At 41.2% G+C, this 27429-nt stretch overlaps 4 protein-coding genes and 1 long non-coding RNA gene across 11 annotated transcripts in view; 3 read left to right on the top strand and 2 right to left on the bottom strand.

Moving 5' to 3' along the window:
• insra (insulin receptor a) overlaps window positions 1-1519 on the top strand; it is a 53308-nt gene extending 51789 nt beyond the window's left edge. For both annotated transcript variants that reach the window (XR_013304359.1, XR_013304360.1), the window contains one exon: window positions 986-1519. The gene's annotated coding sequence lies outside the window, so the exon portion shown is untranslated. The remainder of the gene's footprint in view (window positions 1-985) is intronic.
• Window positions 285-3498, bottom strand: m1ap (meiosis 1 associated protein). Of its 2 annotated transcripts, none has more exons than XM_077615950.1 (2): window positions 3355-3498; window positions 285-2588 (listed from the first exon to the last, which is right to left on the bottom strand). In XM_077615950.1, exon 2 carries the CDS (start codon window positions 2581-2583, stop codon window positions 1006-1008), a length of 1578 nt encoding a protein of 525 aa, XP_077472076.1. In that variant the 5' UTR covers window positions 2584-2588; window positions 3355-3498; the 3' UTR covers window positions 285-1005. The 2 variants fall into 2 exon arrangements, with proteins under 2 accessions (XP_077472076.1, XP_077472075.1); XM_077615949.1 differs by lacking the exon at window positions 3355-3498 and adding an exon at window positions 3056-3146.
• On the top strand, window positions 1689-19891 carry arhgef18a (rho/rac guanine nucleotide exchange factor (GEF) 18a). 2 transcript variants are annotated; one of them, XM_077615943.1, is made up of 19 exons: window positions 1689-3532; window positions 6679-6780; window positions 6941-7035; window positions 7425-7565; window positions 8526-8776; window positions 8854-8979; window positions 9996-10113; window positions 10196-10447; window positions 11105-11181; window positions 11250-11440; window positions 11610-11668; window positions 12417-12788; window positions 13724-13812; window positions 13870-13929; window positions 13994-14041; window positions 14928-15383; window positions 16331-16646; window positions 16720-16773; window positions 17937-19891. In XM_077615943.1, the coding sequence occupies exons 3-19, from the start codon at window positions 6957-6959 to the stop codon at window positions 18086-18088; spliced, it is 2841 nt and encodes a 946-aa protein (XP_077472069.1). In that variant the 5' UTR covers window positions 1689-3532; window positions 6679-6780; window positions 6941-6956; the 3' UTR covers window positions 18089-19891. The 2 variants fall into 2 exon arrangements, with proteins under 2 accessions (XP_077472069.1, XP_077472068.1); XM_077615942.1 differs by having other exon boundaries at window positions 1691-3532; window positions 16720-16800.
• Window positions 18813-27392, bottom strand: sppl2 (signal peptide peptidase-like 2). Of its 4 annotated transcripts, XM_077615947.1 has the most exons (15): window positions 27229-27392; window positions 26453-26563; window positions 26128-26310; window positions 25953-26042; window positions 25042-25181; window positions 24830-24972; window positions 24664-24760; window positions 23803-23919; window positions 22626-22707; window positions 22463-22537; window positions 22335-22397; window positions 22161-22260; window positions 21048-21125; window positions 20799-20959; window positions 18813-19866 (listed from the first exon to the last, which is right to left on the bottom strand). In XM_077615947.1, the coding sequence occupies exons 1-15, from the start codon at window positions 27283-27285 to the stop codon at window positions 19708-19710; spliced, it is 1656 nt and encodes a 551-aa protein (XP_077472073.1). In that variant the 5' UTR covers window positions 27286-27392; the 3' UTR covers window positions 18813-19707. The 4 variants fall into 4 exon arrangements, with proteins under 4 accessions (XP_077472073.1, XP_077472071.1, XP_077472072.1 ...); XM_077615945.1 differs by having other exon boundaries at window positions 24830-25181; XM_077615946.1 differs by having other exon boundaries at window positions 24664-24972.
• LOC144086141 (uncharacterized) lies at window positions 20448-25388 on the top strand. Its single transcript, XR_013304361.1, has 4 exons — window positions 20448-21000; window positions 22149-22575; window positions 24248-24354; window positions 24637-25388. It is a non-coding gene; the product is annotated as an uncharacterized LOC144086141 (long non-coding RNA).
• Window positions 27393-27429: the final 37 nt, after the last annotated feature.

Genomic DNA, 27429 nt, shown 5'->3' with positions numbered 1-27429 from the left:
CTCAAAAAAAAAATACCGATGTCGACCAATAAGCTGCTTTTTTTTTTCTTTTTTAGGTAGGTGTTCCAAGACAGACCCCAACCAACGTATACTCATTTTTTTTGTTAGTTTTAACATACCGTGTAAATATATATATGGCATATTCATGAAATGTTTGATGTTATTTTTCTTTTTTTGTAAATAGCTCATATTGTTGCTCACAGAACTCTTTACATGTCGCTCTTTTTTTTTTTTCAAATCCAAACTTGTGAACACGTGATCAACCAACAGCACTTGGTCTTTATTTTGCTTTATTAGGGGATTTTTTTAATGCATCATCCTCATCATCATCATCATCCATAACGAGATCAAATAAAATGTAAATAATGCAGTAAGGTGCATCCTCCAGGAAAGCCTCCACTTAAATTCTATATAGTTTGTTTCCAATTTTAGTGAATCATTTTTAACAGCTAAACAATGCGAAGATTGAACATTCATGCTGTATATTCTTCCAAAAATATTTGCTAATTATCAGTGAAAAATACACCAGCATAAAAAAATAATACAAGAAATAGATGGAAAATATAGTATGAAAATTAGGGGTGCGTTAGGCAATGTCTAACAAAAAAATACAATTACAGAAAAAAGAATGAAATGTAAAAACATTAGAATTAAAACCTATGCAGTATATTGAGACCAATTCTCATCCTTTAAAATTATACTCAAAAAATGTGTTCATTTTAAAACGGTTGTCAGGTTATTCCCCCCGTAAAAAAGAATTTTCTAAATACTAGTTGGCGCAGTTCCAATAAGTTATTTTTATTTGTTGTATTCCTTTCATTTTTTTCAATATGCTCACAAAATATGTACGACGGGAAGATGTAACAATGTACGCAGAACATCGAAGAACACTACGTTCGCCTTATGGATCCAAAAAAATGAAGTAACAACGCCCTCTGGCGGATTCCTGGATGAACCTCCTAACTCAGCCTGCTTTTTTTTTTAGGAGAACCTGTCTTATTCACTCTATTGGACTTCCCCTCCCATCCAGCATCCACGTCCATACTTGGGGCCCAATCTCCTTCTCCTACCTGCGGCACCCCCTCTCGTCGGTTGGGCTTGAGAAGGCGGGCCCGAGTGGCCGAAAGTCGGATCCGAGGACCCCGAACCGCTCTGGACCGGACGCAACGGGACGGGTTGAGCTTTAGACAGTGAGGTGGACTTTCTGGATAACTTGCTGGCTAGCTTTTGTCCTCCTAGTGGTAGTTTTTGGTATATTTCAGCAGAAGCGCGAGACTCTGTTGGGTTTTGCGGCCTCTGGACCGAGGACCTCAAATATCGGTAGACGTTGCCGCTCAGGGAGCTGGGGTTCAACACGTGATCTCGGTCCAGTTCACTCAAGCAACCGTCGATCAGTTCCACGACTTCCCCCGGAGGATCCCGATCGGGGACGGGCAACGTGACGGGTAGAAACAACTCCCCGCAAGTGAGCGGACTCAGGAGCATGGCGAGGGATGGGCTCGGTTGGAGGACATAGAATGAAGACAAAGGAGGACCACCTTGGCCGGGAGTGATTTCTAACCGCAACAGCAGAACCTGTTCACTGTGCTCCAACGCTCGGTTGAGCGCCTGAAATCTGCTTTGGTTGACCTCAAACTCCTCCCAGTCTTGCCGACCGTTGGTGGTCGGGTGGACGGTCAGAGAAGACCCGTGCGACAAGCTACGACAGGTTCCGCTAGCGAGGACCGTCTTGACGGCTCTCAACATCTGCGGCGCCTGCGAGACGGACTCGCGGTTCCACGGATTCTCCGTCGACTCCGGATTTCTCAAAGGGAGAAGACCGGGACCGATGAGGCACTCCTGAACGTCACACTTGATGGCCACGGGACTTGGACTCTCCCGCAAGAGAAGCTGAACATGTTCCACGTCTCTTCCGTAGTCCTGAAGCCATTGCTTGAAGACTGCTTCCACGGCAAAGACGTTGCTTTCGACCTGCTTCAGGTCCACCGGAACCCGACTTTCCGCCGTTTCTGGATCTTCGGCTGGGAGTTCGTACTCGCTCCAGCGTGCCCAAGTGTACAACTGCACCACCACAAAACTGGCGGACGGCGTCGGGGTCTCACCGTTCAGTACGTCCCCCAAAAGGCGAACGATGCCTCGTCCCGGACGGCCGGTCAACACGGTCACCTGGACGGACGAGACGTCGGTCCGACCGAATCTCACGTCGTCGGCGAGCCGCCCCAGTCCGGCGAGCACCACGTCTCGTATGGAGTCGCCTACGCCGGCCGGTTCCGGGGTGACCCCTTGACCCGGAATGGAACGAAGATTATCCACGCAGGCTCGCAAACTGGACAGGTTGCCCGAACCGACGCTCTGAAACGGGAGAAGACGTTCGGCCTGGCTGGTGATGGAATACAAGCTGAAAAGTGGAAGCCGGCGGGGGCCGTTCAAACTTGCGGCCAGGGTCAGGAAGTTATCGAGCGCGTCGCAGATTACTGTGCTGGTCTCGGACCACCAAGGCGGCACCGCTTCCACAATCAACAGCCGGGCCGGTTGACGTAGAAATCTAGCGTTGGGCGAACCAAAAACGCTACTCTCGTCCATGTCACCTGACAATGTGAAGCATAAAAAACGTTTTATATTATGCTTGTGTTCTAAAACTGCAACTTGTTAACCTATTAGCTGGCATTGGGGGCGCTAGAGTAGATGTCTAATCCATTTTGACTGGGAGGGTTGGAAGCAATTCTCACCAAAACGGACCTGAACGCGGAAACTTTAGCATTTATAGCCAGTCCTCCCTCTTTAACTAAATTAGACATGTGTCGTTAACAATGGCAGGCAGTTGAGTTAACATAAAAAAATAACTCTAAACATTTAAGCACACAAACAAACCCGTTTTTAAGAGGATTTTTTCCTGAATTAGCGTACACTGTTAATGAACAGACATTAGCATTAGCCTTACAATTTTTCCTCATTAGTTGACTACCATTACTGGTACAAAATGGGATAAAAACGTTATCTATAACATTTAAAAAAAACGTAAAGCTGAAATTGAAGAATACAAACGTTTAATTACCTATTTCAGCAGAATTTACCACTTGATTATTAATGTATAGGGCCAAAATTAAAAGAGTGTTGGCGGAGGGATATCTTTGGTGAGAAGGCAAAAGTAACGAACAAATCTACAGCTCAAAGTTAGTCCTATAAATATTGTCATATTTTATAAACAGTTCTAAATCTTAATAGAAAAAAAGCAAAACATGACATGAAAAAAATCGAACATTTGAATTAAATATTAATTTCCAGCACTGTCGTGTGTATGTTTAACTGAAAGTGGGCCGTTCCATCATTTTGAGTGGCACCCCTCCCCTTTACCTGATGAGGCTGTTCCATGTTTACGGACACCCTCCCTCGCCTTGCTTTAACACCGGAGTGCGCTTGTTCGTCGGTTGCCCTCCATCCGCTTTCCACGCTGCCATTATCGGACAAACTTGAGAAAACGCGACCGCTTCGTCCACGAAAAAACTCATTCTTCCCTGCTGCCTCGTCACAGGTAAGAAATACAACCATTGCGGCTGTTTTACGCGAGATCGACATTCTGTGTTTGCGGACAATGTCATAAAAACGAAGCTCGACTGCCCAGCTTGACCGGTTTTCAGACTTTAAATGAAGAATAAAATGCTTATTTTACTTTTTTAGAGAATTGTGAACGTGTAAAACTTTTATTTTTGATACTTGTGGCTTAAAAGTCAACATGGTAGCAAACAGATAGTCATGTCACCTGCTGATTATAGATTCGGCAACACCTGTTTTATTTGTCGAAAGTGTTCCTCTAAAATGACTAACTGCTGACTCCTACTTCTTTCTCTCCTACTTTGTTTATTTTCAACCTTGAAATCAACAGTGTTTTGATCAGTTTTTGTTTGTTTGTTTGTTTAATTACTCGTGAGTTGTACTAGTTTCATGTCATGTTGCCCGCGGATTAATACTCGAACAGTAAACCGAGCTCGACAAAAAGTAGTGCGGAAGTTTACAATGCCAAATGCCACGCCCCCTGCAATAAAAAGGCAAATTAGGTTAATTACATATTTAAAAAATCATTACGCGAAAAATAAACAAAAAATTGAAAATGTGGCATCTTTTAAATATGCCGCTTCACTCAAAGAATGTTTTTTTTAATTTAAATCCTTGAATTTTAAACCCCTAATTTTGCTTTAGGTAAAACATAACACATATGTAGTGTATTGCATACTATTAAAATGACTAAAGGTCCTCGAATCAAAATCGAACTGCGGCCGACTGTGAAAATGGAAATGAATTGATCATATCATTAAATTACTGATTTACCCACTCAAGTCAATGTAGACTTTTGAGTTGTTTGCGGTGTGTGTGCTTTGCCGCAAGCCACCTGACAGACTCGCTGGTCTAGTTCCGTGTGTTGTTGTGGGGGAAAGACCTGTCATCCGTACCGCTCTCACTCCAAATCCACTTAAACATTTGAGGTGTGGCCGTGACCTCACGACTCGTCAGCGTTGGAAGGGGAAGCCCGTTTTATCGCATTAGCACGTTGTTCCTACTGCCATACCGCTAAAGGTCACATACCTGTGACACCATGCTCTTCTTTTTCTTCATTCATTTTCCCAACTGATTATCCTCACAAGCCTCTCCGGGGGTGCTGGAGCCTATCCCAGCTTAATGTGTACATCCTCAAACGGTTTCCAGCCAATCGCAGGGCACAAACATACCAAGAATCGATCACAGCTTGGGCCAATTTCGTCTTCAGTTAGCTTAGCATACAAGTTTTGGGGATCTGGGGAGAATCCAGAGTACCTGAAGAAAACCCACGAAAGCCTGTGGACAACATGCAAAGTCCACACGGTGAGGACCCACCCGGGTTCGAACCCTCGACCCCGGAACTACGAGACTGACATGCTAACCGCATGTTTTGTTCATGTCGGCAGTGGCTTTCACGTCGTTTGTTTTTCTGGCACGCAATTAAAATGGTTGCTGTTTGCGGTGTAACAAGACAAAGATGGACGAACGCCGTCAGGTTCGGTTCGGGAGGGCGTTTTGTCGGCAGCTGGTCCGTCCCGAGCGCCATTTATTTAGCCTCGTTTGGAATTCAATGCTGTAATCTTGTCGTGTTTTTGCAGGGAAGCTACACGCACAAATACCACTCTAAATCATTCTACCTTTCCCTTTGTTGTTTTTCCGGGGGTGGGGGGGTCCAAGCGACCATTGGCGACAGATGGCCAGCCCACTCTGAGATTACACGTTTTCGCCTCCTAGCCAATTTTTAATTGCCCCGCTGACCTTTGCTGAAAAAAATGAGACTTCTCTAGAATGTAATGTTAAACGAGTTCCGTATTTTTCGGACCAGCCAAATAATGCGCAATAAAGAGTAATAAAGTGTATATGCTGTATTTTAGGGAGGTCATTTTTTTTATTTGATCAGAAACAAAGGACAAACATACTTGAAAATTAGTTAAATAGAGAGCAGTGAGCAAAATAGAAACAGGCTTTCGTGGTCAGAGGAAAAAATATATATATTACCGTATTTTCATGACTATAAGGCGCACATAAAAGTCTTAAATTTTCTTCAAAATAGACAGGGCGCCTTATAATCCAGTGCGCTTTATATATGGACCAATACTAAAATTGTTCTCACGATAAAATAAAATAAATCAGTGAATAGGGTACACCATCCTCTACAGCTCTTACAACTACGGCAAGCAGCCCCCGACTCTACTATTTTCCCCGTAGAAAAAGTACTGCGCAGTGACTGCTGGGATATGTAGTTCTTTTCTCAATACACCCAATGGATTGTGGCTTGGACAAATCGACATCAACACAGCATGATGAAGCATGGAAAGCACCGTTGGAAAAGTTACGCTAGCTACTAGCTAGCTACTATTTGCGAATGGATTGTGGCCGCCTGGACGAACGTATAAAACTCAGCGATTTCGATGACTCATTTGGACAATTGTTCAATTCGGACACAGAAAATGAGGACTTTGATGGATTTGTGGGTGATGACGACGTGAGTACATTGTAAAATGGCTAAATAAAGTACAACCGAACTCAGTTTTGCTTCCGTTGCCTTTTTGAAAACGTGTTTTTAGCGTGTGTCCGTATGTTTAAGCTGGTGTATGTTTTGCCATGCCTGGCTGCGTCTTTAAAAATGGTGCGTCCTTTGTGTGTGTCAAATACAGAAATAGCATTTGTTACTGATACTGCGGTTTAAAATACGATGCACCATATAGTCGTGAAAATACGGTAGTCATATTTGCATATTAGCTCAAACTATGACCAAAAAATGCGACTCAATGTCCGGAAAATACGGTACATTTGCTGTTCCCTTTTAAAATAAACATTACTTCTATACAATAGAGAAGGTTGCCACATACAATTATTTTGACAGTCGAAAAATCCCTTTGTCATGTAATTAGCTGAGTCATTGGCTCATACATCAATCATTTTTTTTTACTGTAGGATTTTTCTATTACACTCAACCACAATTGCCTAAATGCCATTGGTCCATTTTGTCTCTTTGTCAAATAGGCCCACCGTGTCCGTACGATCGAGGACGCCGCTAGCCGAGCAGCACTAGCTTAACGTTCTGGAACCACGCCAAAGTTGAGGATGCGCTATTAGCTTGCTGTATTTCATGTTTTCCTTTCTCATGTTGCCTCCATTCAGTGTTCCTGATGGAATTCCTGGCGTCCTCCCGGGTCCAAGCATGACAACAAAAGTCAACCCGCTTCAACGTCATCGTACAAGGGCACTTGGTCAAGCTTAAAGGTGCGCCGTCGCCACCGCCGCTGCAACTCGGATCGACTGGTTCCTCCGCATACTCGACACACATTTTGCAACATCATACGCCTGCCGCTAAAAAAAACAAATACGCTTGAACTCATCGGGCGCCTTCGTTGACAACGGCCCGCCTTTATCCGACCAATAGATCCACGCCGGCACGGATGGATGATGTGGATGCGCTGAGAGGGAGGCTGGCCTTGGAAGAGTCCCTGTCCCTGACTGAGCCCATCAATCTGGAAGGTCAGATTCACTTTTGGCACTAAAGTCTCAAATATGGGGATGCTTTGAATTTGGCTGCTTGGGCAGAAATATCAGTGCTCCTTCACAATTATGTCTGTTATAAAAAAGAAATTTTAAAAAACATGTTTTTTTTAATGTTTTTGTCCTCCAAAATGGAATACAACATTTTCAGTATTTTTTTTTCAAATATGGGGATGCTTTGAATTTGGCTGCTTAGGCAGAAATCTCTGAGTCAGTTATAAAAAAAAACATGTTTTTTTCTTCTTTTGTCCTCCAAAATGGATTACAAAACATGCAGTATGTTTTTCAAAGTTTTTCTCATCTGTACTGCTTACCCAAGTAGACATTGATCAGATGTTACAGTAAGTAATATTGCCTGTATCCTCCAGATGGTCACTATTCTTTGCTACGAGATGGGCTGGAACGCGACAGTCGGAGCCTGGAGGCGGAGTCTTGGAGCGCGGCGGCCGATCCGGACTACCTGAAAACTCTGGAGCGGGAGGCCGTTAAAAGACAAGATGTCATCTACGGTGCACTTCACATCTTTACATCTTAAATCTTAGCCTCGACAACTATGATTTGCAAATGAGCGTTTATTCATTTTCTTCTTATTTCACTCACTACCGCAACACATACTCTGCCATTTCTATACATAGATTTACTACCTTTTGAATGAGTTACTAACAGGCAGCGGTGAGATAAAGCACGGAGATGTCATCATAAATTATAATAATTATGTCAGAGTTTTTGTGACATTATTATGAGCAGACTGCAAAGATGGCAGTATTTCACTAAGTGTTTTGTTGAATGCACTAAAATGAAGTGACTGGTTTGAGTTGATATAATGCAATGTGCACGCACTTTTAGGTCCTTCAAATATTTTTTTCCCCACAAATAAACAAAATTTATCAATAAAATATGAATACAAAAACCATAGGGAGGGCCTGCTATAACAATATTTACCTAAAAATCCCCCCAAATCTTGTGTAAAAGTGGCGGCCCGAGGGCCAAATCTGGCCCGCCGCATCATTTTGTGTGGCCCAGGAAAGTAAATCATGAGTGCCGACTTTCTGTTTTAGGATCAAATTAAAATGAAGAGTATAGATGTATATGACATTTCCTGATTTTCCCCCTTTTTAAATCAATAATTGTAATTTTTTAATCCATTTTTTCTGTGTGTTTAGTTCAAAAATCATTTTGTAAAATCTAAAAATTATTACAAAAAAAGCTAAAATAAACATTGTTTTAGATCTATAAAAAACGGAATATTCCGGGCTTTTAATCCAGTTCTTTTAATCTATTTATAAAAACAAATCTAAATATTATATCTAAAATGGTCCGGCCCATGTGAAATCAAGTTGATGTTAAAGCGGCCCGCGAACCAACCCGAGTTTGACACCCTTGCCCTAAATGAACAGGATGTGACCCACACTCTCGTTTCACATGAAGCTTTTTTGTTAGTTTCAAATGCTCTTTTTTTCATTTTGCAGAGTTAATGCAAACCGAGATGCACCACGTGCGCACCTTGAAGATCCTCCGGCACGTCTACATGCACGAGCTGGGCCATTCGCTGCTGCTGGACGAGGACAAAATGGCGAGGCTGTTCCCCGCCGTGGACGCTTTGCTCACGCTACACCAGCACTTCCTCGACTACCTCAAACTGCGCCTGAGCCAGAGTCAACGAGACGGAAGTGGCGACGGCTACCAAATCACGGAGCTGGGAGACATTCTCATCTCTCAGGTGAACCAACCAAATGCTTTTTTATTTATTTTTTAATTTTTTACTGATCCTCTTTTTTATTTTTTTTATTTTTTTAGTTTTCTGGCTCAGTGGGGGAAAAAATGAAGGAGTGGTACAGTATTTTCTGCAGTCGTCACACCGATGCGGTCAACTTGTACAAGGAGCTGCTGCAGAACAACAAGAAGATTCAAAGCCTCGTGAAGGTACGTCAGATGCTGAAACTTGAGAGAGTGCAGCGTTGCGTTAAGAGCCAATGAATGGATCCGTTTACTGGTCGAGATAATTGAGTGGGCGTGGGAAAAAGTGTATTTTTTTAAGCCTGGTGGCACGCCAGGTTTTCCTTTCCTGGCCCTTCGCCAGGCTGAAAAAGTGCTACAAAAGAAAGTATATTATTAAAAATGGAGTCGGAAGTATACTACCGTATTTTCTGGACTATAGGTCGCACCTGAGTATAAGTCGCACCAGCCAAAAAATGCATAATTTAGTGAGAAAAATGTTGACTAAATAAAATAACGGGTGAGTAGTTTGTTTCTATGTTTCCGTCTACCGTTTAAGTAGAATCATGTGCAGAAAAATTATATGGTTTTGCCCCCCAGCTGTGTTTACACTTTTCATTAAAGTTAAATTAATTGACATTTAAGTGAGCAGCAATGTTTTCTATTTGTTTTGTTTTAAGATTTATTAGACTTAAGTGAAAAAAATAGATATATGTTTTTATTTTTTTATTTTTTTTATATATAATTATACATATTTTTTTAATTTTTATAAATATATATAATATATTTTTAATTGACATTTAAAAGTGAGCAGCAATGTTTTCTATTTTTTTGTTTTAAGATTTATTAGACTTTAAGTGAAAAAAAATTATATATTTTTTTTAATTTATATATATATATATATATATATATATATATATATATATATATGTGTATATATATGTATATATGTATATATATGTATATATGTATATATATGTATATATATGTATATATATGTATGTATATGTATGTATATATGTATATATATATATATATATATGTATATATATGTATGTATATATATGTATATATATGTATATATATATATTTTATTATTATATTTTTTAAATTATATATATATACTATATATATTTTTTGTATTATCTACCCGCAGCACTGAATCACGATCCTTGCCTTTTAGTTGACATGTAATTTTTAACCGTAAACGTGTCTTCTCCCAGAAAATTGGTCAGCTAAACCTGGTTAGAAGATTGGGAATCCCGGAGTGTTTCTTGCTGGTGACGCAGCGAATCACAAAATACCCCGTCTTGGTGGAGCGACTTCTACAGGTCACGGAAGGTAATCTTTGAACGCGATGGCCTTTTCCGCTGTCGCTCGTACGTGCCAAAAAATATATATATATATTTCTCGCTCCTCTCAGTCGACGGCGAGGAACACGGGTCGTTGGTCCAGGGATTGGCGGCCATAAAAGACACCATCTCCCAAGTCAACGACCACGTCTGGGAGTACCAGTTGGCCTCCCGTCTCCGGGACATTTGCGGGCGCCTGGAGCCAAAGTCGGTGGGCCGGCTGAAGGACGGCCGACTGATCCGCAGGGAGGACCTGATCCAGGGTCAGCGGACCATGTTGCACTCGGGCCCGCTCTCCTGGAAATCTTCTGGCAGACACAAAGGTTCAAACCATCATTTTTTTTTAATATTAGTGTGTATAAAATCACAATCTAGTGCCATTCTGATTTATTTGCCCGTATTTTTTTTCGTGCATTGTGAGCAGTCCATTTTTTTTTTTTTTTTTTTTTTCAGCCCAGAGGTTTTTTATGTGGCCCACAAAAGTAAATGTTTTAAATAAAATTTGATGTAAAGAGAATATTTGTAGTTTTTTTTTTTTTTTTAAAAAAGTACTTTTTTTAATCCAGTGTTTGTAAGTTTTTTGTTTTTTTTAATAAGAGAATATTTTACATATCCACTTTTTTTTTAAAGTAAATAACATCTAAAAAACTGAATATCTAGGTTTTTTTCCACTGTAAATCCAAATATATATTTTTAAGTACAAATTTTAAATATTCAATAAACTCTTTTCCTCTTTAAATTTTTCAATGTAAACCAATGAAGATTTTTTTTTAACATTTACTCTTTTTCCTTTTTCAAAAGATAAAAAGTATGGAATCTTTTCAACCCGTTTTTTATGGTAAATAAATTAAAAACTCGAAATAGATCATTTTCTGTTAAGAGCCTCAAAAACGAATGCTAAAATTGTTATAATTATTGCTGCCTTTTTAGTAAAAAAAATGGGATTTTACTTGTATACAATTTTAAAACTTTTTTTGCAGACATTCATGCTGTGCTGCTGTCAGACATGCTTCTCCTCCTCCAAGAGAAAGATCAAAAGTTTATTTTTGCTGCCGTGGTGAGTCACGCAAGAGCAAAAAAACTCTTATCTGGCAACGTGGCTTCCAAACCTTGTTTATCACTCAGGACAACAAACCGCCTGTCATCGCTCTGGAAAACCTGATCCTGAGGGAAGTAGCCCACTCGGACAAGGCCATGTTCCTCATCTGCGCCTGCACGTCCACCCCGCAGGGGGTCTACGAAATGTACGAGCTGCACGCCGGCTCCAAGGAGGAACGCCTTGCCTGGATGAGGCGCATGTGGGACGCCATCAACTGGTGAGAAAATTGCTCAAAGCAGCTGCTTGACACTTTTGAGCCAGTGAAATGGAGACAACGTTGCATTTTTGGGGGGGGGAGGAAATGAATTGAATTTGTGGTATCGCTGCTCTTAAAATGTTTCAAATGATTTCAAAATGCTGATTGAAGTGTTATTGTTGCGGTCCAGTTACTCCGAGGAGGACAAACGTTACCAGGAGCTGACGAGCCGACTGCAAGAATATCAAGGTGAGAGTTTAGACGTGACATGACATTTTTATTTGTTCTAATTCACCATCTATTAACAAAGTAACGCATAACTAGTGGTTTAATAGTACTAAAATGTGTTTAATAGTAATAAAATTAGACGGCAACACGCTCGTAACATAACACAAACAAATTTAAATGAACTTGGATTGCGATGCAGACACACTCAAAAATAAGTTGAATCTAACCTTACTCTAAACTTAATTCTAATTTTGTTGGAAATTTTGATACTTTTCTTCTCCCGGGTTGGCTCTATTGGCCCCGCCTCCACCCTGACTTTCAGATGCAACCTATCGAAGGTTGTTTGCTTTTGTCTTCCCTTCAAAACATTCCCAAAATGATGCACACAAATGTCCTCACCATAGGATAACGCACGACCACTTGCCAACGAAAAGTAGTATATACTCCTCTCGTATTAACGATCGCTCTGCCATTCGCACTGACTAACGGGAACAAAAAACACTGGAAAAAAAGCAAGGCTCCGCCCAGTACTCGTAGAGACATTACACGAGGGAGTTGCGACCAGAGAGACAGTGGCCATGATGTTCTTATGAGCAGCCTGAGTCTGCTCCTATATCAAAATTTGTCTCGTATCTCAAGATAAATATCTGCCCGAAATTTCACTCGTATCTCAAATTGCTCGTATGTCGAGGTACCACTGTAAAAGGTTAAAACTCATTAGCTGATTTTAATTTTTTTATTTGTTTTCCTCTCTCTCTCGAACGAGCAGAACGTCTGAAGGTGAGAGACGAGCACATCACGCAGTGTCTGTCTGAGAAGCTCAACATCTTCAGCTCCATGTACGAAGACTTGACCGACCGAGAGATCCTGCCTCGGGGGCTGTTGCTAAGAGGAGATCCAACTGATCTCCAGCAGGGAGAGACCCTCCTCAAAGGAGCCATCCACGAAGGTAAAAGCCAATTAAGTCCACGTTCCACTTTTAAGGATGCTGATGGGCTTCTTTCTACAGTGGAAAACCTTCAAAACCTGCTCCTCCACTCCACAAAAGACCCCGATAACTTCCAGGAGGCCCATCACATGTTAAAATGGAGGTCCCACAAAAAGGTTGACGACGCTAACCTGTCTGCAAACACTCTGAAAGGTAAAATGTACACGGGAATGGCTAGGAATTCATACCTGTAACCTTTTTTGTTATTATAAATTCATAAAAATGTGCACATCCACGCTGAAATTCACAAGCGAAAGCCACTCCCCAGTCCTCTGCTTGCTACTAGGACTCGGCACTGAAGTAAAAAATAAATAAATAATAATTATTATTTTATTTTTTTAAATAGTGGTGACCCTACTTCGCTGTTTTTGTTTATCGTGGCCATGTCTGGTCTACATTAACTGGAGGGACTACAACAACTTTTGTACGGGAATTTTTTTTAAGTATGTTTCTTTGTAAAACCGATCTCGTTTTACCCATTTTGGCTCTAATCCGGATCATCTCGGTCACTGGTAGCAGACAAAAACGTCATCATCGACTGCTAATATTGTCATGCTTTAAGCATGATATGCCCACGCCCATTCCCCTATAACAGGTGCGGCTTTTTATTCTATAGATACAGCGTGTCAGCAAGCAATGTACACAGACAGTCAAGATGTCAGTGTCATACAGCGACATTTACAGAATCTTGAATTTAGTGCATACTGATTGGGCACCCCGTCTACTTCAGAGACAATTTGAGATTTTTAAGTGCGCCCTATTTGAGTAAATATCTGCCGTGTTGCATTGGTACATTTTTTTTTTATCACTTGAAAAGGGGAATTGCAATCATTAATGAGGGGAGCAATTGGATGAGGTTGACAGGTATGGGAATTTAGGTTATTGCTTTGTACCAAAGGCCAGACATTTGTTTTATTTTTATTTTTGACTTTATGAAAGAAAAAAATCTCGAGTGAGTCACTTTACAGTAAAAACAATCCAGATTTATTCTTGTCTCCTTATTCTCTGTGCAACATCGCCCAATGCCGATCAAGTTTTAGCCAGCCTGACAGCAGCCACTCAGTCTTTTTCTTGATGTTGCCAACTAGATGACGGGTGCTCCGGCGAAAAGGCGGGACCTGAGACGGACGATTCGCCGCAAGAGATCATTTTCTACTGCGAGGGCGAGGAGCCGCCGGTGAGTTGCTCGGACAAATGAGTTGCCTGAAAACGTCACTTTTGCTCTCTCACAAAGGCTGAAAACGACACTCGGACTCCGGAATGTCCTCGGCCCGCCAGTCACTTCCAGGCAGAGGTGACGCCCGACGAGCGGGGTACGATTCGAGCTAGCGCCGTAGCTCACCTTATTTCCTCCGCAGGTGGGCGAGAGCGTCACGCTGCTGGCTCAACGGCTGTACACGTTGCAAGTAAGCTCGATAGTGGGACGCCGACTCTGCGGCGGGAGATGATTCATCGTGAGCGGACGTTTGGTCGCCGGACTTTTGGTCGCCCGGACGTTTGGTCGCCCGGACTTTTGGTCGCCGGACTTTTGGTAGAACAGGTTCAAATTATGACAGAGAGACGGAGAGTTTAATATCTAAATACTGTTGAAACCAGCTCTCAAAATACTGTTGAAACGATCTAAATACTGTCTAACTGTCTAAATACTGTTGAAATGATCTTAATACTGTCTAACTGTCTAAACACTGTTGAAACGATCTAAATACTGTCTGTCTAAATTTTAGACAGTTAGACAGTATTTAGATTGTTTCAACAGTATTTTGAGAGCTGGTTTCAACAGTATTTAGACAGTATTTAGATTGTTTCAACAGTATTTAGACAGTTAGACAGTATTTAGATCGTTTCAACAGTATTTAGACAGTTAGACAGTATTTAGATCGTTTCAACAGTATTTAGATCGTTTCAACAGTATTTAGACAGTATTTACATCGTTTCAACAGTATTTAGACAGTATTTACATCGTTTCAACAGTATTTAGACAGTATTTAGATCGTTTCAACAGTATTTTGAGAGCTGGTTTCAACAGTATTTAGATATTAAACTCTAAACTCTCCCTCTCTCTGTCATAATTTGAACCTGTTCGACCAAACGTCCGGGCGACCAAACGTCCGGGCGACCAAACGTCCGGGCGACCAAACGTCCGGGCGACCAAACGTCCGGGCGACCAAACGTCGGGGCGACCAAACGTCCGGGCGACCAAAAGTCCGTTCTACCAAACGTCCGGGCGACCAAACGTCCAGGCGACCAAAAGTCCGAGTACCTGATTCATCGGGAATTGTCGGCTCTCCCCAGGCCGTCGTGGCCCAGCAGGACAGTCAGATCGAGCTCGGGCAGGTCCTGCGCTCCTCGCACGGCGGCGGCGCCTTGCTGGAACAGGAGAAGCACCGCAACCTGGAGAAGCACAAAGAAGACCTGGCTAACCTCCACAAGCTGCAGGCACAACACCGCGAGGCGCAGCAACGCTGGGAGAAGGAGCGCGAGCGGCAGGGCGCCTACACGGAAAAGCTGGAGGCAGAGTTGCGCCGGCGGGAAGAGGAGTGCGTCCGGCGCGAGGGGAAGCTGGCCCAAGACACGGCCGAGCTGGAGAGGAAATGGGAGAGCTACCAGCAGGGTCTGGAGCGCCTGAGGGAGACCACCAAGGCCGTGGAGAAGGAAAAAGAGAGCCTCGCTCAGGAGAAGGAACGTCTGGAGGAGAAGATGAAGAAGTACGCCGAGGCCGTCAACGCCGGCCACAACTACGACGACCCGGTGAGACGCTAAAAAAAATACAACACAAGTCATATGAGTCATATACAAGCAATGCTTTTAAATTCAAACCAAGAAAAACTGCTGCTATATTGAAATATTTTTGGCCTAAACTATTAGTTTATGGCAGCATGTATTTAATTAACACGCTTATTGTTATTTATGGTTTTAATGACTTATGGTAGTTAGTGCATTTTATCTGTTAAGGACTTTAAAAATCCCAATCAGGGAAAATAGATATTTGAATTTCTATCTTGAATGCATAAAAAAAAAAGAAAATAAAAATGCAAATAAATCAAGCAATTTGTAATTGCTTGATTTATTGTATTTTTTTCTTATAACAAAATTATTTGCTTATTTATTTCAAACAAATATGTTCATGTAGAATTAAATGACACCCCCCCTCAAATAAAAAAGACGATTCAATTTAATTACGGTTATTTCTATCCAAAACAAAGAATAGTAATGCAATACAGACAACAACAAAAGTGAAGACAGGGCTAAATAAAAAGTGTTTATTTACTGAACTGCAAAAGTCAAGTTTCATGTTTCACTGAAAACAAATCAACTAAAAGGAATACATTGGTTGAAAACCCAATATAGCATAAAATAGCATATCATAAAACCATCAATTGAACTTGGATAACAGAAGCTGTGCAATTTTTTTTGTAACAAACTAGCTTGACTGCTGTGGGGGTCCAAAGTGCTGCATTTTTTCGGGGTGGGGAGGGGCATTTGATGGCTCCACCAAAATACAGTATCAAGTCTCAACTATAGATTATATTTCTAATACCAGGCAGAGAATCCACATTATAGCATTTCTATCCAAAACAAATAATAGTTATGCTACACAGACAACAGAAAAGTGAAGACCGGGCTAAATAAAAAGTGTTTATTTACAACACTGGTCACGATTGGTGAATGAAAGTGCCGCCTTTTCACCCCCGCAGCACGGCAACCTGTCCAGCTACCAGTCGTTCAGAGGAAGCGTGGCCAACGGCGGCAACTCGCGGCCGCACGTCCTGCTGGCCGGCGCCCGCGCCGCCGCCATGGAGACTCCGCCCAAAGTGCCGCCGCGCAGGGAAAGCATGAGCGTCTCCCAGGCGGTCAAAGCCGAGCTGCCCTTGCACCTGGTCAGCACCACCAACCAGGTGCACAAGGCGGCCGGCGTGGTGCAGCAGATCCCCACCAAGCTGGCCACTCTGTCCAAGGGGAAGGAGAAGGGCTTCCGCGTCAAGGCGTCGCACCGGAGGGCCCACAGCGCAGGTACTCGGCAGCGCCCGGGTGAAAAAAAAAATGCCTGTCAATATAAATGAGCCATCTGTCTCTCTGCATCCAGCCTCCATCGACGTGAGCCAGGTTGTACCCATCCGTGCCACGGGGAAAGATGGAGGTAGTTTGAGGGCCGTCTCGCAGTCAGGTAGCAACAATACAAAATGGTTGTCGACTCCATGGCAAGCTTAAAAAAAATGCTCATATCTGAAGGGTAGGTACAGTAATCCCTCGATTATGGCGTCTTCACTTATCGCGAATTCACTACTGAGCGTTTTTTTTCCGCTATTAATTATTTTTAAAATATATATGTATTTTTAAAGTTCATAAAAATGTGAAAATCCTCGTAAGCGGAAGCCACTCTTGCTATTAGGACTCAGCACTGGAAAAAAAAAAAGTTATAGTAGGGGTGACCTCACTTTGCGATTTTTAAAATTTTTTTATTATAGTGGCCATGTTTGGTCTACATCAGGGGTGTCAGACTCGGGTTGGTTCGCGGGCCGTTTTAACGTCAACTTGATTTCACGTGGGCCGGACCATTTTAGATATAATATTTAGATTTTTTTTTTTTATAAATGGATTAAAAGAACTGGATTAAAAGCCCTGAATATTCAGGTTTTTTTATAGATCTAAAACAAGGTTTATTTGAGCTTTTTTAATATATTTTTAGATTTTACAAAATGATTTTTGAACTAAAAACACAGGAAAAAAATGATTAAAAAATTACAATTATTGATTTAAAAGGGGGAAAATCAGGAAATTGAATATACATCTATACTCTTCATTTTAATTTGATCCTAAAACAGAAGGTCGGCACTCATGATTTACTTTCCCGGGCCACACAAAATGATGCGGCGGGCCAGATTTGGCCCCCGGGCTACCACTTTGACACATGTGGTCTACATTAACCGCGATATTCGAGGGATTACTGTATACGTGAGCACTGAGGGAAAAAAAATGCAAAATGGAGTCTTTAAGAGTCACTTTCTCATAAATAATCTTGAAATTTTAATTTCCAAAATCCAGTTATCACTATATCGCCCGCTAGTTACCAACACCTGCACTTTTTTTAGGAGGGCAAACTGGGAAAAGTAAGCTAACCACTATGTGCAGTCTCCTCCGCAAAATGGATTAGCATATGAGCTAAGCTAACACGCAAATGTGGTATAATATCCCTGACTGCACTCAATATGTGATATTAATTCTATCTATAGATTGTGCACCATCAAAATGTGAATATAAAACAGCTTGTTCTTATTTGATCAATCCTTTTGTTCCACTTAGATGATTCCAAAGCACCGGGACACGGCAGCAGCGTAAAAACGTCGCAGTCCTTCATGCACTTCCGAAGTGGCGTGGAGGTTCCGCCCCTGGCCCCGCCCCCTTTCCCAAAAGAATTACTGGAGAAGCCAAAGGAGAAGGTGATATTCCTTTAATTGAGGAGTGGAGAGACTGAGCCAAAATGGAGGTACTCCACACACGTATGTTTTTATGAAAACATCAACGCCTAAAATAAGGGGGCGGGGTCAGGAGACATTTTTCACAGTGGAGAAAAGAAGGTATTCCATGTTATTGATGTTCTTGCATAGCCAAAGATTTTGGGGGGATGAGTGAATTATTTTTTCTTTTTTATTGCAAATGAAAATGATATTTTATTACCTTTTTTAAATTAATGGTGTGTGGAAGCTACTGTAGAAAAGAGTTCTGAACAAGCAATGCTTTTAAATTCAAACCAAGAAAAACTGCTGATATATTGAAATATTTTTGGCCTAAACTATTAGTTTATGGCAGCATGTATTTAATTAACACGCTTATTGTTATTTATGGTTTTAATGACTTTTGGTAGTTAGTGCATTTTATCTGGTAAAAGGATTTTAAAAATGCCAATCAGGGAAAATAGATATTTGAATTTCTACCTTGAATGCATTAAAAAAAAACATGAAAATAAAAATGTAAATAAATCAAGCAATTTGTAATTGCTATTTATTGTATTTTTTCCATATAACACAATTTTTTTGCTTATTTATTTCAAACAAATATCTTCATGTAGAATTAAATTACACCCCCCCAAAAAAGACAATTCAATTTAATTACGCTTATTTATATCCAAAACGAAGAATAGTTATGCTACACAGACAACAAAAAAAGTGAAGACAGGGCTAAATAAAAAGTGTTTATTTACTGAACTGAAAAAGTCAAGTTTCATGTTTCACTGAAAACAAATCAACTAAAAGGAATACATTGGTTGAAAACCCAATATAGCATAAAATAGCACATCATAAAACCATCAACTGAACTTGGATAACAGAAGCTGTGCAATTTTTTTTGTAACAAACTAGCTTGACTGCTGTGGGGGTCCAAAGTGCTGCATTTTTTTCGGGGTGGGGAGGGGCATTTGATGGCTCCACCAAAATACTGTATCAAGTCTCAACTATAGATTATATTTGTAATACTAGGCAGAGAATCCATATTATAGCATGCAAAACAATCACTTTTGAGTACCACACACCCAAGAAGAATTTATAAGTATTCAGGATATTAAAAAGTTCAAGTTTATAGTGTCCTTTTTTTCCCTTTAAGTGTTTTGACGATATGGGAAAAAAAACTGGCAAAATAAACTGCAGTCATTTGTAACTATGGATACTTTTCTTAAATTCTCCCAAAACATTTGTTATTATTTAAAACTTGTAATAACAGCAAAATAGTGACCAAATTATAGACGCTGAATTATTTGAACAAAAAATACCATAACACAGTCACATGTTTTATAGTATTTTTTTTAAAAGATCCATATTTTTATATCAGATTAGTGTAACTTTTTCCAAAGTGTCTACAAATAGTTTTAGTTTTATTTACGGGGAAAAAAAGTACAAATAAAAATGTAGAAATTCCCACTTATTGTTAATTTTGTAGAAATTCCCACTTATGGTTAATTTTGAGAACATTTTGCCAAGTATCATTCCCATTTCAAAACTGAGGTATCTGCTTATTTCCCTATTTAAATGTCCATAATATAACAAGATAGAAAAAAAAACAAAATGGAGGCGGACACTTTTTAGTTGAGCTTTTCTTCGTTTTCTACCACGGGCGCATCAGGAAGCAGATTGGGGTCTTCGCTCCGATCGGCGGCATCGGCACCCCCGGCGCCCCGAGACCCGTCGGGCTGCGGCGCCTGGGTTTGCGTACACTTGATGGGCGCGAGTTCTATGGTGGGCTTTGAGGGACAAAAATAAAAATAAATCCATTAACTAAGAGCCAATCATTTGAGTTAGCGAATAGCCTCATTTTGTATTTAATGCACGGTACTCGGACGATTCGCCGAAAGACGTTTGGCCAACGGACAGTTCGCCGAACGGACGTTTCGCCGAAACGGGATTCGCGCGCTCGCCCCGCCCCCGGATCGTGTGTACATGTTTTTCAACCTTGGCCCGCAGGCCATATACGGCCCGTTACAGATAACGTTCATTTAGGAATAACAAGGGCATGTACTGCCCCCCGCTGGACATATTTCTAAATACAAGTACGTACTACAATGTGCTGCCAATTTTTATTTTCTTTATTTTATCCTATATACTACTTTAAACACAAGGATAAAATAAAAAAATATAAAAAAATTGGCAGCACATTGTAGTACGTACTTGTATTTATAAATATGTCCAGCGGGGGGCAGTACATGCCCTTGTTTTTCCTAAATGAACGTTATCTGTAACGGGCCGTATATGGCCCGTGGGCCGAGGTTGAAAAACATGTACACACACGATCCGGGGGCGGGGCGAGCGTTCGAATCCCGTTTCGGCGAAACGTCCGTTCGGCGAACTGTCCGTCGGCCAAACGTCTTTCGGCGAATCGTCCGGTCATGTTAACGCACAACCATTTCCATGTTATTTATCCACCGTACTAATCCACTTTCCGATTTTTTTCCCCCCCGCCAAAATATAGGTGTAAAATATCAATACCTGGAGTGACACTGACAGACAGCTGAGCCTTCATCAGCATACTAGATAACCCTCCCAGAAAAGAAACAAGCAGTTGGAATAATATGAAATAATTTTCTTTTTTGAAACTTCAATTTATTCTCTCTTTCTCCTCCAGTTGAAAAAAAAAATAGGTTCTATTCCCGCACGCTTATATCAAAGTGATATTCACCACAAATCCCCTGCCGGTCCAGAACTGCGGCAGCTCCCGGCGCCACAGCGCCACCGTCAGGCTGGTGAGCAAAGTGCAAGGCACCAGGTAGAGCAAGGCCGGCTGGCCCATCTGCATCACGGCCAATGCCACGAAGGTGATCAGGAGGCCCACGCCGTAAGCTGAGCGGAGGCCGAGACGGGATCGTCAAGAGATAAAAACGGTAAGAAAATGCGGGAAAAGTACGATTTTGGGTGGAAAGGTACGTACCGATTGTACAGGCGACAAAGTAGATCCTGGAGGATTGCGTCAAAATGTCAAAGCGGTGGCAGTACACCACCAGCAGGCCTAGGTAAAAAAAAAAAAGAAAATAAATACAAATAACAACTACAGTAATCCCTCGATTATCGTGGTTAATGTAGACCAGACATGGCCGTGATAAACGAAAAACGCAAAATTTGTTTAATTTTTTTTAAACTTAATTTCAGCATGGATTTTTACATTTTTATGAGCTTTAAAAAAAATGTTTTTTCTTTATTTTTTTACTTCAGTGCTGAGTTCTAGTAGCAAGCGGAGGAAAGGGGAGTGGCTTCTGCTTGGGAGTTTCAGCGTAGATTTTCACATTTTTATGAGCTTTAAAAAAAAATGTAATTAACAAAAACAAATTTCCCCCAGGAAAAAAAAACGCGATATTCGATATTGTCAGAAAAAAATTCAACCAATCACATTATTGTCAAGCCATTGACAATAGGACATTTTCTAAATGCTTCATGAACAAACTCTACTTTAGAAACGTTCACTTCAACTTTAAATTTGCCACTGACCGACGGCTATTGGATGTTTTTTGCTGCCATTGGCACTGACAAATTGTATTATTAGCAATACCTTTTGTTTATCAGATTTGGGGGAAAAATGACCATATCTATTTACATGAAAAAGAAAAACCTGGTTATTTTGATTTGACATCTTATGCTTCAAATGGCTTTAAATTGAAAAGTTTATATCAGAACAAATTAATCATGAAAAAAGATTTTTGGGGGGAAACGTAAAAGGCTAAAAATTTGCATTTTTTTTTTTACATTCAATGCCAAATTTCTTGAAGATCTAGATTCCAACAAAAAAAATCTAGTTTTTAATCTTAAATTCCAAATTTTGTAAAAAAAAAAAAAAAAAAACCTGATTTGAATCATACCAAAACAAGTTAAATCAAGAATTAGGATGGTTTTTTTTTCGGAAACACAAACGCATGCAAAAATATTGGCTCCTAAAATGGTCAATTTAAAAAAATATATTCAATGAAAAATCACTGTTTTCAAACCAATTGAACGCATTTCATGAGTTGGACTATTTTATCAATTTTTTTTATTCAAGTCACATAATCACCTGGCACCAGGACGTCTCCGAATCCCAGCAAGGAGAAAGGCCGATCGCAGAGCGCCAGGGGCGACGAGTTCAAACGCGGGACCTTCAGCACCATTGGAAGCTACGGACCGACCACCCCAACAAAATCAAACCGGCCACTCATTTCCAGGCATCGAACCGGCGTCGAACGCTTACCTTCTCATGCGTGGCCGAGTCGGAGGGGCCCGCCGCCACCTCCACCATGATGCTCTCGCCGCTCTGTCGGGGAAAAAGACAACGCGTCGTGACGTCCGTGACGCTCGCCGCCGAGTTGGAACGCTTACCTTGGTGAAGAAAGGGGTGATGAAGACGAAGAAAACGTCGTAGACGAAGAGCACCGTCAGTAGTAAAGTGCAAGCCTGCCGGTGGGGGGGGAGAACCAATCGGCTTCAATCGGGTAAGTTGCTTCATAGTCATGTGATTACCGTGTACTCGTTTCGTTAGTACCTTAAATGTAGGAAGTCTGACGGTCTTGAGCATGTAGAGGCAAAAAGCGATCCCCAGTGCGTCCTGCAGTATCCACGCCCACCTGAACGTTAAAGTAATGCCCAACGGCAATGTTATTTTTTGCCGATCGTCGCGGTGTCACGTTGCGTTCAGACCAGAATTGTTGGAAAATGAAGCATTCTTACCCTGAAGATTTGTAAATGACGACTTTTTTTCTCATTTTATTACCCCAAACTTAGTTATGTTGAAACTAGGGATGTCCCAATCATATATTTTTCCATGTCGCAACGCCCGTCGCCAAAAAAATGAAGCGTTCATACCCTGAACAAGATTTGTAGAAATAATATACTGAGCAAATCTTGTAAGTTAACAGCTTTTTTTCCTCCTATTATTTCCCCAAAAGTAGTCATGGTGATACTAGGGATGTCCAGATCACTGATTTATTAAGTAGAGCAGGGGTGTCAGACGCGGGTTGGTTCGCGGGCCGCTTTAACGTCAACTTGATTTCGCGTGGGCCGGACCATTTTCAATTTCAATTCAATTCAATTTATTTGGCAATAAAAAAGCACTAGGCTAAGGGCCATTTTAGATATATTTAGATTTTTTTTTTAATATAAATGGATTAAAAGAACTGGATTAAAAGCCCTAAATATTCAGTTTTTTATAGATCTAAAACAATGTTTATTTTAGCGTCTTTTTATATATTTTTGGATTTTACAAAATGATTTTTGAACTAAAAACACAGAAAAAAATGATTAAAAAATTACATTTGTTTATTTAAAAGGGGGAAATCAGGAAATTTAATATACATCTATACTCTTCATTTTAATTTGAGCCTAAAACAGAAAGTCGCCACTCATCATTTACTTTCCCGGGCCACACAAAATGATGCGGCGGGCCAGATTTGGCCCCCGTGCCGCCACTTTGACACATGTGAAGTAGAGGGAAGAAAGTACTTTGCCCAAATGTCTTTTGTTCACCTAATTTCAATAGAGCTGTCGTAGTATTCTAATCATATAAAAGGGTGGAGCCAAAATAAACGTATACAGTGAATAAACTGGGTTAGCCAATGCAATAAATTGAGCTATTTTAGTTGGAGAGACATAATAGCTACACTATGGGTCAATCTTGCGCTGAAATCACGTCATCCGAGACAGGCATAATCGCGGTCACTCACTGGTCCTCGTTGCGGAAAACCATCCAGGTAATGCTGACTCCCACACAGAGCGCCGACAGCAACAGGGCTCGCACCTGAGGACGCTTGTGCAGGTAGGGAAGGTTGTTCTCTGGAATTCTGAACAAAATACAATGACTGTTCGGTGGCTGTTCTGTCCTGATGTGGGCTTTTATGTATGTACAGTCTTCCCTTGATTATCACAAATTCTTTCTGCTATTAATTATGAAAAAATATTTATTTTTAAATTCATAATGTGAAAATCCACTCCTAAGCAGAAGCTGCTCTTGCTACTATTAATCAGCACTGAAGAAAAAAATAGTTATTTGGGGTGACTTTGCGATTTTTCAATTATCGCGGTCATGTCTGCACTACATTAAACACGATATTCGAGGGATTACTGTATTACAAAAACAATACTTCAGATTCCGTTTATGATCAATTACAGTAATCACGGACAATGGACCCATGGCCACAAGAAGAAAAGGACTTGGACTAAAACTCCCATGAATCTTTTTGGGGATTCATATCAAGCGGAGAGGAACTATTTTCACTGTGAGTACACTATTTAAAGTATTTTTATATTTAGATATTAATACTTTTGACATGCTTATAGCTGTAATATTTAAATATACACTTTGCAATTGTATTTCTGTATAGGAGCAAAAACATGTATTGTGGTAGTAATTATGGGCAATCCTACATTGCATTTTTTTGTTTATCGCGGCCATGTCTGGTCTCGATAAAATGCGATATTCGAGGGATTACTGTACTTCACATAAAAATATATATTTATATATATATATATATATATATATATTCTGCTAAATCTTGCAGGCTGTAAAAACCATCCAAGCGCCTCACCTGCACTTTCCGAAAGGAAGACGACGCACAAAAGGCCAGAGGCAGCTGTACAGTCCCACGGAAGACGCCAAGCAGAAAATGGCGATCACCCAGATGGCTGCCGCCGCAAAAGACGCACGCACGTCAACACGGGACCCGGCGGCGAAGGACGGCGCTCGGCCCTTACCTAGGCTGTCGTAAAAAAAGTAGAGCAGCACCAGCATGCTGCAGCACATGACGGTGAAGACACAGATCATGATCGGCGTCACGTCCAGGGTCTCCTCGTCCTGCTTCTCGGCGCCGTCGTCTCGTTTGTGCTTCATGTAGCGTCTGCGTGGGAAAGGAGAGGCGGTGCTTAAGGGTACAGATTTTATTTTATTTTTCTTCACGAACCCGTACTTGTTTCGGTCTTTGCTGCCGGCCCAGTGACCACCCACGGCGACCGTTCCCACCGCCATGAGGAAGATGATGACCATGTTGTAGTCCAGCACCGGCTCGTTGGGGGCGTACATGGCCACCAGCCTGCCCTCGTTGAACGTCTGGTGCCGAAAACACGACGGGTCATCTCGGTCAGGTGGTGTTTACGTAAAAAAACTTTGTCAAGAAACATTGAAATATGTTTTGTTCTGCTTTTTCGCATTTTTAAAAATTTCGGACTTTTAAGGGTCCGTTTTGATGTTTCACAGTTCGTAGCCCAATGGAATTAAATTAATAAATGCAACCAAAAATAAATTATGTTGAGACTTTAGCAACATTGTTTATTATACTATTAGAGTTGCCGTATTTTAAAGACTATAGATCGCTTTTTTTTCATAGTTTTGCTGCAATTTACGTCTTTTTTTTTCCATTCTGACCGCCGTTAGCTTGTTAGCCTCTTTTTAAGCTGTAGTTATCCAAAACAAAAACAATGTTACATTACCAGGTGCTTATTTTGACTGTTATTCCCTTTTCCGTATCACTTCAACGCATGTTGTATAACTTATATTTTTCCCTTTCGTTATGGCGAATGCGACTTATAGTCCGAAAAATACGCTACAAGAATCTACTGAAATAACAATGTGGTGTCTACATTTTGACCTGAATAGGTAACATTTAAAAACCAATTTCCTGCCTATTAATTATTCCAAAATGTTAAAAATATTGTATTTAAAAAATGTAGAACAGGTATTTTTTTTAATTTTTACAGGATTGGTTGTCAAGAAAGAAATTTGCGTCAAATTTACAATTAGGGTTTCCATCAATATTTTTGTTTTGATCTTTATTTGCAGATTGCTTGCACTGTCGAATGAATCGGTCAAGTGTAGCATCACCTTGCTTATCTCCAACATGTCGACGTAGCTGAGCAGCGCCACGGGAATGTCGATCTCCTCGTACTGAGTCTTGTTCCCAGCTGGCGGCGTCTGGGAAAAAAAGCACGAAATAATGACCATGTCGCTACAATCGATAAGAAACCTTCGTTTCTTCCTTCCATCCACTCATCCTTACCAATCTGTCCTTGCTGACGATGAGCAAGCCCTTGGCGCCGTTCGTCTGGGCCAGGCGGACCTTCTCGTAGAAGGTGCAGTTGCCCCTCATCACCATGGCGATGCGGTTAGGGAACCCCCCTTCCGGGACGTCGGCGGGCGAGCACAGAACCGACGTGGTCAAGTCGTAAATCTGAAGCCGTGACTGCAAATATCCAGAAAATTACGTTTGCATTACGTCTCAGCAGAACAAGAAGAAAAGATGAATCTTAAAACACCTCTATAACCCCGCCCCCTCATTAATAGTCATTTTAAATGAATAATACAAATAAGATTATGGTCCTCACCGCCTTGTTTAAGTCTTGTGGGAGACGCGCCCACTGCGAGTTAAAGAAAATGCAGTAGTCCTTTCCTTTAATGTCATCGCTGAAATGAGCCATGCCATATTCAGCTGCCACCTGGAAAATAAAAAAAAAACAGGTCCACAGGTTTGACTTTGACACAAAATGGCCGTTTGTACGAAAGTGACTTTCGGGAAAATAACCGCGGGGCCCTAATTCGTTGACACATTGGCACCCGTGTAAAACTTTATTGACATTTTATATTGGACAACAGTGTTCTGAAATGTCGGAATACTAGCAACCTTTTTTTAGCATTTGGTCTAGGGAACAAAAATTGAGCGACGGCACACCTTAAGGCGCATTCCATAACATAAAACATGTTGGAAAACCTTATAAACAAAATTGTAGCAGTTATGAATTGGCGGACAGAATGTGCGTAAGTTATAGCATTTCTGCCGCAGTGGGGACTCTTAGCTAGGATGCTAAACAAAAAAGCTAGCAACCTTTAGTATTTAAAAGAGAGCCCTCGGTGCTAACGTGCTAGCATTTTAAAATGTATTCAAGAATGTTACAACGGCGGTAAGAGTGTGTAAACACGTTGTTAGTTGATGTCGAATTTAACATAGATGCTAGTGAGGGAAGTGAGTGTTCAAGTTTTTCCTCGATTTTAAGCATCGGAGATTGGCAAAATGTTCGTTGTCGGGTAAAAACAAGAAACACTGGCTATGGGGGCTTTACGTTGGAAAAAAAAAAAGGAGTCGTTCGAAGTGTAGTCCACCCACCTGGTGCATGACAAATAGAGCGGCATAGGTGAGTGATCTGAGGCCGAGGACCGCCATCGTGATGCCGGGGGTCCAATTTCGTTGTTGTTGCTCACCCCCATCCAGGAGAAATCACCATCCGGCTTAAGGCAAAGCACCCCGTGTGTGCCAGCTGTCCCGGAGACGCCCCCATTTGCTAACGTCACATCCAGAAGCCTAAAG

The sequence above is a fragment of the Stigmatopora argus genome, chromosome 12 (genome assembly GCF_051989625.1).
Source record: "Stigmatopora argus isolate UIUO_Sarg chromosome 12, RoL_Sarg_1.0, whole genome shotgun sequence".
NCBI classification, from domain to species: domain Eukaryota; kingdom Metazoa; phylum Chordata; class Actinopteri; order Syngnathiformes; family Syngnathidae; genus Stigmatopora; species Stigmatopora argus.
The sequence above is the reverse complement of the archived record's forward strand: the minus strand, read 5'-3'. Positions and strand labels throughout refer to the sequence as shown.

Excerpts from the sequence above, each read along its gene's own strand:
- m1ap (XM_077615950.1), bottom strand. The coding sequence starts at position 2,583 with ATGGACGAGAGTAGCGTTTTTGGTTCGCCCAACGCTAGATTTCTACGT.
- arhgef18a (XM_077615942.1), top strand. The coding sequence starts at position 6,957 with ATGGATGATGTGGATGCGCTGAGAGGGAGGCTGGCCTTGGAAGAGTCC. Across the intron at positions 7,566-8,525 it reads AAGACAAGATGTCATCTACG|AGTTAATGCAAACCGAGATG; the intron begins GTGCACTTCACA and ends TTCATTTTGCAG. Across the intron at positions 11,441-11,609 it reads ATGTGGGACGCCATCAACTG|TTACTCCGAGGAGGACAAAC; the intron begins GTGAGAAAATTG and ends GTTGCGGTCCAG.
- sppl2 (XM_077615944.1), bottom strand. The coding sequence starts at position 27,285 with ATGGCGGTCCTCGGCCTCAGATCACTCACCTATGCCGCTCTATTTGTC. Across the intron at positions 22,708-23,802 it reads GTTTTCCGCAACGAGGACCA|GTGGGCGTGGATACTGCAGG; the intron begins GTGAGTGACCGC and ends TTTAACGTTCAG. Across the intron at positions 22,261-22,334 it reads ACTCGGCCACGCATGAGAAG|CTTCCAATGGTGCTGAAGGT; the intron begins GTAAGCGTTCGA and ends GTCGGTCCGTAG.